This window comes from Setaria italica, chromosome I, assembly GCF_000263155.2.
Source record: "Setaria italica strain Yugu1 chromosome I, Setaria_italica_v2.0, whole genome shotgun sequence".
NCBI classification, from domain to species: domain Eukaryota; kingdom Viridiplantae; phylum Streptophyta; class Magnoliopsida; order Poales; family Poaceae; genus Setaria; species Setaria italica.
In genome coordinates, this window is record NC_028450.1 from 37,762,033 (window position 1) to 37,778,828 (window position 16,796).

The 16,796-nt window shown below is 42.7% G+C and overlaps 2 protein-coding genes across 2 annotated transcripts; one reads left to right on the forward strand and one right to left on the reverse strand.

The window, feature by feature from the left end:
* Window positions 1-1,313: 1,313 nt before the first annotated feature.
* Window positions 1,314-5,250, forward strand: LOC101755996 (DCN1-like protein 2). Its single transcript, XM_004953827.4, has 11 exons — window positions 1,314-1,877; window positions 2,094-2,155; window positions 2,854-2,987; window positions 3,125-3,183; window positions 3,694-3,717; window positions 3,868-3,950; window positions 4,046-4,110; window positions 4,250-4,299; window positions 4,410-4,511; window positions 4,609-4,668; window positions 4,919-5,250. The coding sequence occupies exons 1-11, from the start codon at window positions 1,653-1,655 to the stop codon at window positions 5,027-5,029; spliced, it is 975 nt and encodes a 324-aa protein (XP_004953884.1). The 5' UTR covers window positions 1,314-1,652; the 3' UTR covers window positions 5,030-5,250.
* Window positions 5,251-5,641: 391 nt separating this feature from the next.
* LOC101755590 (kinesin-like protein KIN-4C) lies at window positions 5,642-13,751 on the reverse strand. Its single transcript, XM_004953826.4, has 27 exons — window positions 13,543-13,751; window positions 13,295-13,439; window positions 12,819-12,965; window positions 12,565-12,717; window positions 12,224-12,474; window positions 11,927-12,099; window positions 11,704-11,828; window positions 11,494-11,530; window positions 11,211-11,416; window positions 11,021-11,134; window positions 10,747-10,833; window positions 10,475-10,652; window positions 10,115-10,215; window positions 9,811-9,909; window positions 9,623-9,736; window positions 9,444-9,560; window positions 9,283-9,363; window positions 9,127-9,198; window positions 8,950-9,040; window positions 8,813-8,838; window positions 8,453-8,538; window positions 7,961-8,020; window positions 7,645-7,872; window positions 7,400-7,541; window positions 7,188-7,283; window positions 6,575-7,090; window positions 5,642-6,387 (listed from the first exon to the last, which is right to left on the reverse strand). The coding sequence occupies exons 1-27, from the start codon at window positions 13,584-13,586 to the stop codon at window positions 6,064-6,066; spliced, it is 3,813 nt and encodes a 1,270-aa protein (XP_004953883.1). The 5' UTR covers window positions 13,587-13,751; the 3' UTR covers window positions 5,642-6,063.
* Window positions 13,752-16,796: the final 3,045 nt, after the last annotated feature.

The window sequence follows — 16,796 nt, forward strand, 5'->3', positions numbered from 1 at the left end:
GGAGATGAAAGGAGATGGGGAGGCGAAGGAGATGGGGACGAGGAGAGGAGACGGAGAGGGAGGGGCGTCGGGGCGCAGTCGTCAGCTCGCCGACGGTACGCTAGGGCACCGCGGCGCCAACAGACGACGGCACCGCGCAGATCGGCGGAGGTCGCCGCTGCCTTCCACACCGGAGAAGGAGGGAGGAGGATTCGCGGAGGAGGGAGTTCGGCGTGAGCGCGGCCTCGCGCAGCTCGCGGAGGCGCGGCCTCGCGCAGCTCGCGGAGGCGGAGACGGATGCTGTGCGTGCCCGCCGTGAGAGGAGATAAGGTTTCGAGATTTTTTTATGTTCCTATCGCTTGGTTTGTCTTTTTTTTTTGATGCAGCTTGCTTTCTCGTAGTGGACGATATTGACAGGTGCTGACTCCCCTACTACGTACAGGCTGCCAGGACTAAAACGGCTTTTATTTTGAAAAAAAACTTTCAACCCTCAAACGTCCTTTATATTGGGACGGAGGGAGTAATAACTAACAGAACTCAAGCACGTGACGCTATTGAATCTTAAGAACGAATTACACGAGTTTGAAGGGCCATTTCGATAAAAAAGTCCCAACAAGGTGGCCTTTCAGTCATGAGGCAATTCCTTACACACCGTTAAAAAAGTTCTCAACTCCATATGAACTATAAAAAACAGTTGTTGTGCCGAGTTTTTTGTCCCTTGGTACCACTTCCGTCTGATTTTAGTGAAACGGCAGCTAACAGTAGCTTGCAATGACCATTTTGCCCTCGTCTTCTACCTCATCTCTTTTCCATTCTTCTCGTGGCCCTGGTGTGTGTTCGGCGAATCGGCCCGCACGATGACGCCTCCGCGGCATCTGGTGTGAGGTGTGATGCTTTCACCACGCCTCCCTGAGCCGCCGCCCACCCTTGCCTCACCGAGACGGAGCTAGAGAAATATAAGGAGAGGGATGTAGCAGATCGAGTTGTTCTTCTCCGCCATGGCTGAGCTTTTGAACCTCAAATCGACGATGCTGGGAGCAGTAATTTTGGCTTGGGAGGGGAGGATCTTGGTCCTTGCTCAACCACGAATTCGTTTTGGATTCGATGGAAGGTGGGAGAGAGATGTCATAAGGCTGGTAGCTTTCGGCCATTGGTGAGGCTTCTGGATAAATTCCTTGATCTAAAAATTAGTGAGGCTTCTGAAGCTCGATGCATCATGCGGGAATAAGGGGGGAGCGGCTTGGGGAATGTCGAGTGGGGGTTAAAGGTGTTCAGCAGCTTCTTACCTTGGCCGGGAACATCTTGAGGAAGGAGATTGACTGTGGCCTCAGCTCTGCGTGGAGAGCAGAGAAAGAGGGAGATGGAGAAGGGAAGCTCGGAGAGGGAAGGGAGACGGTGTTTGCGCGGAGAGCTGACGACGGAAATCGAGGGAAGGGAGACGGGGTGGGTTGGGTTGGGTTGCCGGCGGGGCTCCGGCCATACGGGTAGAAGCTGGTCGGGAGAGCCGGAAGTGACTCTGTAGAGGCGCTGAGAACAGAGAGTCAGAGAAGGCAAGCTACGGGGGCACTTTGGCCAGTTCCGCAAAAAAACTGACAGGTTCTATAGCTCTAACGACTAGTTGGAGTAACGGAAGAAATTTCAAGCAGTGGGCGCCGGAACTTTTTTAGTGGCTCATGTGGAATCGTGAATTTTTTTTAATGACACGTAAGGAATTGCCCCGTCATCTCCGGTGTGGAGCGGGGGGAAGGAAATTGCAAGCACAGAAAAACCAAAAGGCAGAACAGAAGGCCAAACGCAGAGGAGAGGGCACTAGAGCGCTGAAGCTTCTCGAGAGTCGAAACCCTAGACCGCGCGCCCCCTCGCCATCCGGCCTTACACGCCCGATCCGATACAAGATGGTCAGTCTCTCCCCCTCATCCTCTTGGCAAGGGCCGGTTCGCCACAATTTTTCTGGATTTTTTTTCTCATTTTCTTGCGGCCTCCAATTGGCTGGTCTCGTGATTGCACCATTTACGTTGTTTTCTCGTTTGATTCGTACATCTAGTGCGTGCTCTGTACGGATGCTGCGCGTATTTTGGTTTTTAATAATGGATGCGTGTTTCTTGTGTGCGCAGCATAAGCTGGGGAGAGGAAGCCGCGACAAGGTGCAGCAGTTCATGGTCATAACTGGCGCAAGGTACATTTTACTATTAATTCGTAGCATTGGGATCGGAATTTAGTAATAAATGTAAATGGTGTTTGGTTGGTTAATAGCCGTGGTATGTCAAGTTGCAGGCCATTGAGAGAGCTTGTTTGTTGCTCTGCATTAGACTTCTGCAATTTTGCACTGATATCATGATTGTAAGGTTTTTATGTAGTAACGCGGAATTTTGTATAGTTTTGTAATGGAAGCCCGTGCCAATGCCTGATCTTGGCTTGTAATTTTGCAATGTGATGCAATTCTCCAACTGGGTGGTGTCATTATGCTTTCTCTCTTTTGTTTAGGATGGACCACTTTTCCATATTGTACTGAAAGCTATGTTTCTTGGGCTGCAAGAGCGATCCATTCACATTATCCGTAAAAATTTACTAGGGTTGTATATAATAGTCAGTATATGTTGAAATTTCACTGTTCCAGATGCCATGATCATTCAGTATCCTTGAGTCAATTTGCTTTTAATTAGTTAACATTAGTGTATCCAACAATTTAATGGCACATTCATCAGCAGTTTAGACTGTCCACAGGCAAGTCAGCGCTGCAAATTCATGACAAATTCATTATAACTATTGGACTGTCTTTTGCATTGGACAGTATATGGACATCATTTCATAATCTTATTTATTTTGCATTGACTTCATTTCTGTTAATTTCGTTAAGCATTGCATTTTTGACAGTGAGAAGGTCGCGCTTCAGGCTCTTAAAACTAGTGACTGGCACTTGGAAGGAGCTTTTGATGTTTTCTACAGCCAACCACAAGTTGCTGTTGCAAATACTCGACATCTGGAAGAGCTGTACAACAGATATAAAGGTGAAATATTTTACTGTCTCTTGCACCACCTGTCAACTTAACCCCTCCTGTTTAACCTTTGGCAAGACTGCCTCTTTTCTATGTCTCATCTCTGAATTTTTTTGCCTGTACCATCATTTTGTGTCATGATTTCTCAGACCCGGATGCTGATATGATAATGGTGGAAGGCATATCACAGTTGTGCAACGATTTGCAGGTAACTTCTGGATTTTATCTTCTTACTTTGATTGTATGTTACTCTGCTAGAGTATCAGTCTGCAGTCATATGTAATGAATAGGTAGTTATCAAGTATCAGGTGGGAAATTTGTGTACAATGAACAGGGTTTATTTCATTTATTCTGTATTTTCTTCATAGTGTTTTTCTATAGAATCATTGAACTATTCAATTTGTAGTTGCTATCTACATTTGCTTTTCATTCTGTGACGTCTAGTAAATATTAGATTTAGAACCAGCAAACTATCTTTTTACCATAGTTTTTGGGTATAAGTATGACTGTACTTGCTAGTGTAGACTGGCATGATTGCTAACCTCATAATCTGTTGGTTATTGATATTTGGTCATACATAAATACTACAAGTGCTGCATGTATTTTTTCCCCCTCATTATAAGGCCCTCACATCATTTATTTTCCTTGGCTATCTTGTCTTCGTATCCGTGTCCTGTCATATGATTCTGATACATAAATCACACGTTTCCATTTTCAGGTGGATCCTCAAGATATTGTTATGGTACGTCCAGATCTTATCCTGCATCTACTTTTGCTCTTCAAACACTGATGAAATGGATTTGCTTCAAGTTCAAAAATGAAACTCGATACAGGGATACAACTGTTTCTGTTCTTCATATATTCATTTTGTTTACCTCTTCCCTGTTAACAGCTTGTCATTTCGTGGCATATGAAAGCTTCTACAATGTGTGAATTCACTCGCCAGGAGTTCGTTGGTGGACTGCAGTCAATTGGGTGAGAATGATCTGTGCATCATTTGCTCAGTCGTGCTACAACTTGAGATCCTGAAGTGTACCTAATAGTTTAAAGGATCTATGCCTCATTTGCAGAGTGGATTCAATAGAGAAGCTTCGTGATAAGTTACCTTCACTACGAGCTGAGCTTAAAGATGATCGTAAGTGCTCTTTTGCAGGTCCAATTGCTGCTAGTGTAGTATATGTGTTCAGTTTGTTCAGCTAAAAGGGCTAACTCGAATAGACAAGATGGATGATCCATCTGCCTGTCACTTACCAGTTCATCTTTTCCTCATACAGAGAAGTTTCGTGAAATATACAATTTTGCATTTGCCTGGGCAAGGGAAAAGGTATGTCATTTGATGTGCATGTATTCTTGTAATTTTATCAGAACTCTTGTTTCAATAGTATCTTCAAAAACCATACTGATGATGTATGGCGCATAACCCTAATTTTATAGGGTCAGAAATCTCTCGCATTGGAGACTGCTATTGGCATGTGGCGGCTGCTGTTTGCTGACAGGAACTGGCCTCTCATCGACCACTGGTGCCAGTTTCTACAGGTATAACTTGAATACCTGCTGTTCTGCCATAATGTTTTCATTTCTGATAAATTTATAAGTAGTGTGCTTGCTCGTTGTTTGAACCATCTGTTTTCAGGTAAGGCACAATAAAGCTATCTCCAGGGATACATGGGCGCAGTTATTGGAATTTGTGAAGGTAAACTGACACCTACACACTGCTATGTCTCAAAAAGTTGCATTACTGTTGGTCACATAACAATATAAGCTGATCTACTGAGATGTTTGTGTATCCACTTCCAAATTTTCTTTGTAACCTTTCATCATTTCTTTGCTCTTGGATGATGCCAAAGCATGGTCTTTGCTGCAATTCTTTTTGTTACTCGATGCATTTCTAACCAAGTTTTTGTTTCCGTTGGTTCACTGTCTACTCTATCTTGTTGCTGCAGACAGTTGATCCCCAACTAACCAACTATGATGAAGAAGGTGCTTGGCCCTACCTAATCGACGAGTTTGTGGACTACTTGAAGGAGAATGGTGTTGTCCAGCATAGACAGTGAACGGAACCGGACGGGTCGTTTTGGATATGGTTGGGCTGCAGGGGCAGAATTCATCACCCACCATCGTTGACTCATTGTACAACATAATGGTTGGATGTTTGTATTCATTGCACTATTGGCCGCTAAACCAGTCTGCGCCTCTGGAACCAAACTTGTATTGGCATGGATGTGCTTGCAAAGTGACGAGTGTTAAACGAAGCCCAGAATGGTCACTGTCATAACCAGCCTGCATCTCGTCTCCCACCTACAATAACACATGGCTATCCTAAACTCGTTACATTAACATGAGCTATCACGCCCACGAATGGGAGAAACAAATAGCACGTCCACTAATAAAGTTTAAGCAAGTAGGAAGTGCTGATCGTCATGTTTAGTTCCCTCCAAACTCCCAACTTTGACACTATGCAAAAAGAAGATTCCCCATCACATCAAACTTGCGCTACATGCATGGAGTACTAAATGTAGATGAAATAAAAAACTAATTGCACAGTTTTGTTGTACTTTGTGAGATGAATCTTTTGAGCCTAATTAGTCAATATTTGGACAATAATTTATAAATACAAACGAAACGCTACAGTTGCGCATTTATGGCAAAACTCCCAAATTGGAAACTAAACAAGACCCTATTGACGTACCCTTTACCAATAGAATCTCTACTGATTAGATGTGCCGATCTGATGGCATTACACTTTTACCAGTAGCATATCAACCGATCAATGTCTACAACGAAGAACTCGTACAGCATTGCACAGCTTAACGGACAAAAGCTGTGTCCAAAAGGAACGGGCACCATTTACAAGATTGATGGCATAACTTAACCCACTATTTTAATGCACCATCGTTCAAAAGCGTTGCGTTCCAGCCAAAGCAGAGCTAAGGCACGTACAAGGCACATGGCGATAGAATGGGACATAACCTCATCCAAAGGGAACCCGAGAAGGGCTCCCTTCCTTCCAGAGTCGAAGGACGCCGAGGCGGCCTCCCCCATTGTCACGACAACAGACTTCCGCCGCACAGCTACTGCATGAATCACATCATCGCAACTGGTTCTCCTTCTCGGTGGCAGCGTTCTTTCGCAGCTGAGACGGTGGCCTCGTGGCAGCCGTGCTCTCCTTGGTCCCGGTGCTCACGGACTCGTCTGGCTTGGCGGCATTGCGGTCCGTGAGGGGAGGAGGGTTGCTCTCTGCGGATGCAGAAGACATGGCTCTCGGCAGCTTGAGGGGGATGTCGGCTCTGTCCCGCGGGGCAGCTTCGGTGGTCTCTGGCACAGAGGGTGGGAGAGGGACTGTGACGAGCTGAACTGTCGACTTGCGCCAGTTTTTCCTCGGTTTCTTCTTCGTCTCTGCAGTTTGGTTAACCTGAGAACAGAACAGTTGCAAACCGAGTGAGGTGATGGCACACAATGCATCAATTTTTTTAGTTGTTTTTTTTCTTTGGGTTGTTCGTTCTGCGGATGTTTGTGATCAATGCTCGGCCATTAGGTCTTTTTGCACTGTTATTTGCCAGTCTAAGCTTCATAAAAAAAGTGCGCATCACATTACATACCTCATTATTACCAATATCGGCCAAAGGCTTTCTTGTCTTTGCATCTTGCGCATCCTTCTCAGAGAAAGCGTTCTCAAGAAGCATGATTCCCTGATTGACTATCTCTGTATTATCTGAAGAATCCCTATTAGAACATTTGGAGTCCTTACAACCACATCCTGGACCACAATGTGCACCTGAGCCTCTGCACTCGCACTTGTTGGTCTTGCATGATGAGAATTTTGAGCATGAGCAGCATTCTGATGGAACATCTTTGGGCAAAATGCACTTTTCATCTGTGGGCTTCTTCTCTGGTTCTGCATTTTCTTGTGTGTTTTGACAACCCAGATTAAGACTTGCATGGCTGGACACTGTTTGCCGGTGCTTTCTAACTTTTCTGGTCGGCTTTACCCAGTCTCCATCAGACTCCTCGCTCATTTTATCTTCTTCCGAGTAATCAGAGTCTGACGTGTCCATATCGTCCAACCAGTTGAAGTGGTTCTTACTATAACCAAAGTACTGAGAAGATCGAACACTCTACAAGTAGAAGGGACAGTCAGGCATATTTAACAGGTGCATATTGACTACAAATATCACCAGATGTGCTCTATATGAACTTAAGGCACAAAGATACCTTGCGCAAGGCATAAGTCTGACCATCATCTGAAACACCAGTGCTATTCCCTGAAGAAATAGCAGATTTCTTTGCATTGTTCAATGCAGTGAAAAGCTGCCAATTAGTAGAAAACCAAGTTATATCTAAATATCAAAATGCATAATATTTAGCTATTTCATACTTTGGCGTCATCAAATTTTTGCACTGTACAAAACTAGAAGAATCTTTACCTGCATATTTTGGTGGCCTAGATCTTTCACTTGCATTTCTAACTGCCTGATCCCACTATTAAGCACAACCACTTTTTCCTTCAATTCACTAATGATGTGCTCTTTTTCATTACAAGTCGCATCTTTATCCTGTACTTGACACCTAAACACAAAACATAAAATAAGAACCCCAAAACCAGGAATGTGCATCCATAAGATCCACCAAAAACTGAAACTGCATTGAAGGAAAGCAATGTAGAGCATACCTTGCAGAAGATACTAACTGAAAAAGGTAGTTCATAATGTTCTTAGCCTCTGGGAGGGACCTGACATGGTGCCATCTCCCTTTACCATTGAATAAACGTTCCCGCTCCTCAGCTTCTGAAAGTTGAGAGGCCATAGACACCATAGCACTAGATGACGAGGATAGCATGTTCTCTAATGCGGAGATCCTAGAACTTCTAGCACTAGGAGACATAGCTTGAGGACAATCACTATGGACATAAAAATTAGTAAGCAGCAATTCAGAGACTGCATCTGATATCAAATTAACACACATAAAAAACATGTAAATCATCCAACCTCATCTTGTGCTTTGATTCCTCCTTTAGTTTGGCTATTTCCTTGGATATGGCAGCTCTCCTTTTTTAAGGAAAAAAGGCAATGTAAATAAGGAGTAATTGTGCAAAACCAATGCTGTGCGAAACATATACAGAAGACACCTAAAACTATATTATTTGAAATTATAGGTCATATATTACGCAGTCAGATGTAGAAAGGAAAAGGAGGTGAATTATTAATGTGGGTATATCAAGTCATAAGGAATTTTAGAGACAGTTAATAATGCCAAATTTGGTCAGGAATTTTTAACATATTAGGTCAGTGCAAATCTTACATAGTAGCCCATAATACAAGTTTACAGCAGCAGATTATTTTCAGTGCATGTTTAGATTGAATAACTACAGATCTATCTGTCTCATCATAAAAAAAGGCAGCAAGAAACAGACCACAAAACAACAAAAGCATCAGAAGATCAGGATCTACTAACTATCAACAATGTAAAATAAATCTTACTCTTGCATTTGTCGCTCGTAATATGAGCGTAGTTCATGTGCTCTTACAGTTACTTCAAGTTCATCATCGATAGCTCGCATTACAGCCTAACGACATATAAAAAAAATGTTTCAGACATTTTATAGAAGGTGTATGAGATCTAGTATTTGCATTTCGTAACAAAGATTTTTTACAATGTACAAAATAGCGGGCTATGGGATTTAGCGTAGAGCTGTGCTCAACCGCTATAGCTTCGCTATAGCCCACTATAGCGCCGCTATAGCCCGCTAATTAGTACAACACTGTTGTAGCGGCAGCTAGCATCAACCGCTATAACCTCGCTATAGCCCGCTATTTCGTACATTGGTTTTTTAAGCACACCTGCATCCCCGAACCGTTCGCACCTCCTGAAAAATTAGGAAACCAAAATAGGTAGTAAAAATATCATCAGTTATGATTAATGAGCAAACGTCATCCTAAGTTTCACGAATATGAAGCCAGTGGCTTTAGCTTCCTACCATATGTTTCACGAGATGACTTCTTTGCTTCCAGCAACTCCTTCAATCTTTTTGTTGCAGCAGCAGCTTCCTCAGTTTTCCGCTGTAAGACCTACAGTTTCAAACGGGAATGTTGTAAGTGACAATCATTTTATTTTAACAAAACAGAAAGAGGGGGATAAAAAAAAAGCAACTGACCATTTTCTGCCTCTGATTTAAGGCCAGGAGCTTGTGCATCTCATATTCATTTCGTCTCCCTTCCTTCTTGAGCTAATTAATGGAAATACAGCACTATCACAACTAATTCTGCGAGAAAGGAGTTTATAAGAAACAAGCACCTGCAAGAAAAATTACCTGAAGTACTTCCTTTTCACGAGCAGCCTTCCAAGATCTAAATTGTTCAGATTCCTGCTTGATTTTTTGTTGAAGTTGAACCTGCATGGAATGAAAGGCATATATATGTAAAAGGAAAAGAAAATTTAATTGGATACAGGAAAATTCAGAGGAGAAAACACCTTCTGAGATTTTATGCGCTGAATATCTTCTTGTAATCGTTTTGCTGCCTCATCACTTTTTTGTTTCTGCCGTAGAAGCTGTTGTTGAGCTTCCTGCTTTTTCTTGAGTTCAGAGACCTGCAAATGTTGCGCAGTTAGCATCTGAAGAATGGAACAAGCCTTCAGCTGAATCGACAAACCTGAGATTCAAGTGCGTTCAGCTTCTGAATATAGTTTTCTTTCAGTTTTTGAGCACTCTCATCCGTAGAAGAAGATATATTGGTTAATGCATGGCGAAGATTCTCTATTTCTTTCTATAAACAAGAAGAATGTTAATAGTGTGTCAGTAAAAACAAAGTATAATGCCAGTCAAGTAAGCTAGAAAAACCTGAAGGGCTTTCTTTTCTTGCTCCAACTCATTTAACTTCTTCTCATAATGTTGCTTGAGGACAGAGGTATCGCTCTTGGCAAATTGTTTCATCTCTGCCTATTGAAACATGAAAAGGAAGTATAATTATACTGTTCAATGTGAATCAAAATACAATATAATGGTCAAGCAGACTGAGGATAGATAATGACACATCTGTACATGTAAAATAGAACTAAATAGCGCTAGTAGGGGTCAACAAACAAGATGCTGAGAATTTATATAATTTTAAGAAACCACAATAGTCGAGGCAGGAGAATAGTACCTCCTTTTGCTGAAGTCGTTTATCTAGTTCTTGAAGCTCTTTATCCAGTTGGTCTTGCATGGATGAATGTTCTCTCTCCTTTTCTTCTTCATCAACTTCACCTGAAGATACTACAGTTATCAATGTAGAGTTTGGAATGGACACATGGTCCAAGCTGGAAAATATTCAACAGTTTTTGAACAAGTTTGGTGAATGAAAAATGTGATACAGAAAAGGTAAAGTTGATCATTGATTTCTAACATATTCAAGCATAGGTACTTGGTTAGCATGCTGGTAGCAGTTAAATGTACTGAAAAAGGTCAAGTATTACAGAACAAGGCAGTTCTCTAAGTGCTTTGAGGAAATCTATCGGTGACTTACTTGAAGCATCAGGCGTTCCTACTTCGCCTTCAGAACCCAGGTCATTTAGAAGAATGTCCCTTTCCATGGTTAGCTGATCATGTAAACCATGTCTGCAACCATTAGAGAAGTTTTGCCGCATCAGTTCACTCTCCAACTGCTGGATTTTCGATATGTAGCTCTTCAAAAGGTCCACATCCTTATCAGAAAAAAGAAAGAAAGAAGTTGTTGTAAGATGGTATAGCAAGGCATATATAAATCTTTTTAGAGCATGTAGATGTAATTTCACTCACTTGGCCATTATCAGCATTTTCAATATCATCCCATGACTTTCCATTCCTTGCGGATGCAATCTTCAGCATTAACTGATCCCTTTCCAACTGTGCCAATGTTTAATGAATTTATTGGTTTTCATGTCTAACAGGCTAGCTCAAGCACTATAAAACTAATTGCACATAATTTAAGACCAAACATATACTAACATGTTTCAAAGACATATACTGGACCAAGTCCAATGAAATGTTACATCATAAAACCATGACTTCCAAACAGAAACACGATAGATACCTGAGCAGCCCGTGCGCGTTCTGCCAACTGCTCACAAGACAAGTCCCTTTCCTTAAGTTCATGGTTCAGCTCAGAATTTTTTAGCTCCAGTAGAGAGACCTTTTTCTGCAATAACTGATAGACACAGGAAACAAAATCAGGTGATAAAATCAACTAATTGGAACAGCCAATCAAGATAAGACAAACCTACCTGAAGTTCTTCTAACGCTGCACTCCCACTGCGTGAAAACAATAGTTCAGTTTGAAGCTGCTCCAACTGGCTCCTCAGTTTTTGCATCTCTGCTGTAGCTGGGTCACGGTTCACCACTGCTTTGTTTTGGATGTTCCGTGCACGATTGGCATATTTGAGTGTGTTTATTGTTTCTTCCGCATTTATATCTGCAGGACTAATGCATGCTGCAGGAAAAAATTTGCAAAACAAAGTGATTAAGAGCCTCCAGTACCAGGATATGTCTGAAAAAAAAAAGACCTACCAATCATAACAGTTTTGCTGTTTCCTCCAAGAGAATCCTGCAAAAACGATTTACACCCTTAGACAAGACCCATGTAAATCTGAAAGTCAAGGCATTTCTAAACAACATTTCATAAAGAAATTCAAATGATGAGGTGTGCATATATTACTAAACTATAGCGTGGAAATAGGTGCTGAGACATTACATTTACTATAAACATTAAAGTCTTACCTGCAGAAGGCGGGTTAATTTACTATCCCGATATGGAACAAATGCCCCTTCTTTCCTTTTCTTTTCATCACCTAATGCACTTATAACATTGCCAAGAGCTAGAAGGCCTTTATTTATGTGTATGCCTGTGGACATGAAATAGATGGCATTCTTAAAACCAGTTGCTCAATTATCTGATGAACTTAACTGACATGTACAAAAACATTTGGAGACCCTTCATTACCTTCTTTAAGTCTGTGTCCATCTGCTCCAGTACGTTTAGCCCTTTCAGAACCAGCAAGATCAACCAGGTGAAACTTTGAAGATAATATATCATAGTCACTGCTGGCTGACTTGTCAGATATACCAGATGTTCTCTTTTGTTCAACACATATTGTAAAGATGGCATGAGAGCGACTACAGATAAGCAGCACCATTCAAATAAAAATTATCAGAACCTAAGATAGCAAACAAACAGAACAGAAATGTACTCTGCACTAATGGTCCTCACACAAAGGGACTTCATGTATGTACAGCTTACCTTGACTGCCTATTCATATTTGTGCTTGCTGTTGCACGCGATGAGGAACCACGTATCAAATATGATGCCATTTCCTCTTTTGACTTCACCTCAGCCTCTGTGACACCAGCAAGGGTTATGCCTCCGGTTGCAGTCTCTCGAATTTGAATCGGCACTCTGGCAGGTGCTGATGGTTTCGCTACAGAGACTGAATCAAGTCTTGCAGCAGCATGATTTGAATCGAGCAAATCAAAGACTTCTTCCTTGAATATCTGAAATACATAGCAGCAAACCACAGAATGATACCAAGCTAACAGCTGCTGGTACAAATAAGAAAGAGGCAACTGCTATAGCTATCTTACCTCAATAAAAGACACCCTAATTAAAAACTCCGTGCCATCCTTTGAGGCTTCAACTTTTCTGAATATTGTCTCCATAACTTGAGGAATTATCCCTCCACAGTTACCCTCGCCACTATAATCAGTACCCATTGTATATGTCTTGCCAGAACCCGTCTACAGTTGCCAAAGACCAGCAACTAAGTAACAGAATAATCATCTAAAAGACAGTAAGCCTACCAAGACACAATTAATTTCATCATACAACAGAATTGTACCTGCCCATATGCTAGAACAGTAGCGTTGTATCCACTGAACAATGCATCAATCAGCGGTCTCACACATTGCTCGAATATAAATGATGATGAAGGGCCTGAGTTGCCATATACGTGATCAAAGGTGAACACATGCGGCCCAATTTGAACCTGAAATAGCACATAAACAATTTATCATCCATCTGAAGTTCTGAACCTACAAGCCATTTCAAAAAAATGGATTTCCTGACAACAGTAGCAAATATTAAGTTCATATACATTCAGCGCTGTGATCCAACAGGTATAATTTGCATTTCCAGAAAACAAATTACTAGCGTCAACATTGTGGAATAATAAAGAACAGTCTCGAAATCAGCAAATACGATGGTCCTGAGAATAAATCCTCCATCACTCATCTCCGTACCCAAGTCACAGAAGCATCAATTCTCCCCAGAAGATCACGTCGAATCAGACACAACCAACATCAAATAAATCGGTACCTGCGGTTCGCCGGGCGTGACGGTGACGCAATCCGTGCAGCCGTCCTGCAGCTCCATCGTGATGAGCGGCCTGATGTTGACGGCCACCTTCACGCTGTCCTTCTGCTGGTGCGCGGCCGCCGCCTCCGGAGTCTCCATCGGAACCCTAACCACGAATTCCCCAAATCGATCAGACCAGAAAGAGAAAATACCCCAAAATCGCCGCCAGAAATGCCCCAAAATCGCCCCCAGAAATGCGAGAAGATCACCTCAAACCGGCGGATCTGACCGGATTGACGACGCTCTGCGACATGCAACGACGAGCAGCACTTGGGTTGGGGGGGATCGAGGATGCGGCGAGCTTAGCTAGGGTTGGGGATCGATCGCCCCCTCGAGAAGAGAGAGGGGAGGGGGAGAGAGGGAGAGAGGGGCGGAATGGCGAACGGGTGAGAGCGAGAAGCGCCCGCCCGAAGGATTTCGAAAAATTAGGGCGTCGCCGTCGCGTGACCTGCGGCGGCTACCTCCTCTTAATGTAGACCGTGTCTATGGACCGATCTCTAAATGGTGCGAAGGCCATGGACCCATATGGATGACCACGCAAGCGGTGGTGTATGGACTAGGTGTATGGAAGTTCTGTGTCAGGTGATAGAAAACGGGGCCGCACCGAGCTGGAGAAGGCTGGACGAACCTGGTCTATGTGCACGGGGCATCTGCGCCGTCAAACTGATCCATTTCCCCATCAATTCCTTGGTTGGGTGGGTAGCGGTGGTCTATGGACGTGGTCTACGGGTGTATGAGGAGGTGGTGGCCCCAGATGCAGCTGCAGGCAACTCGACCTTTTGGATGCGATTTCGAATTCAAACCAGAGGAAGTGACGCCCATGGGAACGGCTCTTTTTGTTGGGCACTGCCTTGTTGGAAGGAATCTCGAAGTTTATTGGATCAACAACTTGACATTGAGCCAGCCGTGGGGTCAAACCCCCTGCCCAGTAGCTCAAGTTTAGATCGGGCTCAATCTCAATCGGGCCTGAGTGTATGTCACCCATGCAATTTGTTTGAGCCTAGTGTCACTCGACGCTTCGACAATGAGCCTAGTGTCACCCATACTTGAGTTTTGATGGAAGGTTAGATTTAGTTTCTAGTTACTCGAACTAGGCTCGAGGGTCTCTTTGGAACCTTAGAAAACATAAAATAGGAAGAAACGTAGGAATGAGATGTGAATGTAGTAGTAAAATAGAGGATAGGAAAAACATAAGAAATTGATAGAAAGGGTAGGAATTTATATCGCAGGAATTAGAAAATATCCACGTAATAAAACCACATTAGACCTAACATCAATTATTTTCTTTTAACCATAATTGCACGTGGAACATTGTACGTCACCCAAGATCAGTTCTAACATGGCAAAAAGGAATAATCGGAAAAAACAAGGATCTTCTTCTTAATTTGCCTCTTAATTTGCTCAGCCTTATCCTCTCGTTCAGCACATTGTTCCGCATTCCTCTCGTTCAGAGGGCACTCCTGTGGTGGCGGCGTGAGCTCATCAACGACGGGGCGGCAGGGTGAAGGCAAGCTTGAGATGCGGTGTGGGCCGACCGGCTGAGGCACGGCACTCGAGCTCCTCAGCAGTAGATCAAGCTCGAGCTACGCCGACACTGCGAGATCCAGTCAAGCTCCTTGCGGTGGATCCGGGGAAGTTTGGCATGGAAGATGCCTTTGGCGACGGAGCATTTACCAGAGCGGGTTAGCCTCTCTATCACATGTAGGAAGATTTTCCAAGAGCTCCGAGTGGATATTTTCTTCCTCCGTTTCGTGCAGGAACACAATACTTTCCAGAGGAATGGCGAGCGTGGTTCCTCCGTTCCAAATGCAGTGTGATGTCATCAAAATACAGGAAATGCATTCCTTTGAAATTTCTTTGGAAATCCTCCATTCCACACGAGGCCTGAGATCTGGATCGTTAGTTCTTGTTTTTGAGAACTCACGCTTGAGCCCAGTGGAGGACGTAGAGATTGCCCAGAGCCTGGGCAGAAACTGCAGTACGCAGACGTGCAGTAGTGCTTGTCTTTGTTTTATGCTGTGCTAAAGGTATTTTTTTGCCCGGCTCAACTGCCTACGTGCAAACTGCCATGCACCTATGCTCAGGGAGCCCGGGCAGGCGCCCAGGTTCGCCTGGCCCTGGGTCCGCCCCTGCTTGAGCCTTTATAGCACGATTACTGTGGACACAGGAAGATAAGTTATCGTGTTTTTTTTTAACTTATCATTGATCAATTTAGATCAACGATGTTCATTTTGACTTATCTTCAAGGTAAATATCCTTTTAGATCAGTTTAGGAGCGTTTGCAAGGTAAATATCCCAAATTGATCTCGTTACTTCCATACTATCATTGATGAAAATAACAAGAAAAGGTATCTAAGGGCCTGCTTGGTAGAGCTCCATCTGATTCTGATTCTCTATGGGAGCTGATTCTCTAAGAGAAGTGATTTTGTGGCTGAAAATAATTATCTTTGATTCTTTAACATAAACTCTTAAAATCAGGATGGAGAATCACTTCACATAATCAGGAGAAGCTATTTTTTTCCAGCTCCCAGCCTCTTAGTTCAGTTCAGAGAATCACTTCACAGAATCAGCGGAGAATCACTTCTCTCTGAAAAATTGTTTGGCAGAGCTTCCGCTAGATTCATCAGAGAATCAGCTCCGGGAGCTCTGCCAAACGCACCCTAAATCATTTTAAATTTCACAATTTTTTTCCTTAAAATAAAAGAATACGATATTGCATAAGTAGATACGGCATTGATATTATTTTAAAATTTTAAAACAAAACTATACTATCGGCAACACCTCGAACTTTATCGAGGGTATATTTTACCATAGCATAGTACATGCATAGCAACGTCTAATCTATATTTTACAAGTCACATATTTGATTCCCTACGCCCATTGATATTTGCAAAGCTTGGAAAAAATGTGAATTATTATCATCGGCACATTATTGTCAAAGTAAAGCTCGAAAACAATCGGAGGAGCCTAACATCGTCTTTGTTTTCACCATATTTTTTTTCATTTTCGTGGTTATCATTTTCATTTCCTATTTTCCCTGAAAAAGGGAAACCAAAACTAATAAACCCCGCTAAACAAGATTTTCTATTTTCACTTTCATCCTAGCATACTATTGAAGTGCATCATATCACAACTATATCCATGCATTCCTCATATTGTATGGGAGGACGCATCTACATGCATCCATTCAACATTCTAAAATGAGCTCTACAATTTTTAACCGAATTTTAGTTGAATGTGACTACGTGAGTTCCTTTTAATATTTTGTTTCTAGGCAATATACTTTTTGTCTACCATGGAAGTTTTAGAACCATTCTTGGGTCTCAGCACCCCATCAACCTCCATTTGCTTCGGTGTGCTCCTCAAAGAATGCGTGATAGCATAGGATTGTATTGAGCATGTTTGGATCGAAGGAAATAATGGATAAGTGGAGCGGTTGCATTTTTGGAGGAAACAGGTGTTT

What these genes read in the sequence shown, in the direction of transcription:
- LOC101755590 (XM_004953826.4), bottom strand. Translation starts at nt 13,586, where the DNA reads ATGTCGCAGAGCGTCGTCAATCCGGTCAGATCCGCCGGTTTGAG. An exon ending in GAATCAAAGCACAAGATGAG is followed by an intron (nt 7,873 to 7,960) that starts GTTGGATGATTT and finishes TTATGTCCATAG; the next exon opens with TGATTGTCCTCAAGCTATGT. An exon ending in AGACTTATGCCTTGCGCAAG is followed by an intron (nt 7,091 to 7,187) that starts GTATCTTTGTGC and finishes TTCTACTTGTAG; the next exon opens with AGTGTTCGATCTTCTCAGTA.
- LOC101755996 (XM_004953827.4), top strand. Translation starts at nt 1,653, where the DNA reads ATGTGGAATCGTGAATTTTTTTTAATGACACGTAAGGAATTGCCCCGT. An exon ending in GCTGTACAACAGATATAAAG is followed by an intron (nt 2,988 to 3,124) that starts GTGAAATATTTT and finishes ATGATTTCTCAG; the next exon opens with ACCCGGATGCTGATATGATA. An exon ending in AGTTATTGGAATTTGTGAAG is followed by an intron (nt 4,669 to 4,918) that starts GTAAACTGACAC and finishes TTGTTGCTGCAG; the next exon opens with ACAGTTGATCCCCAACTAAC.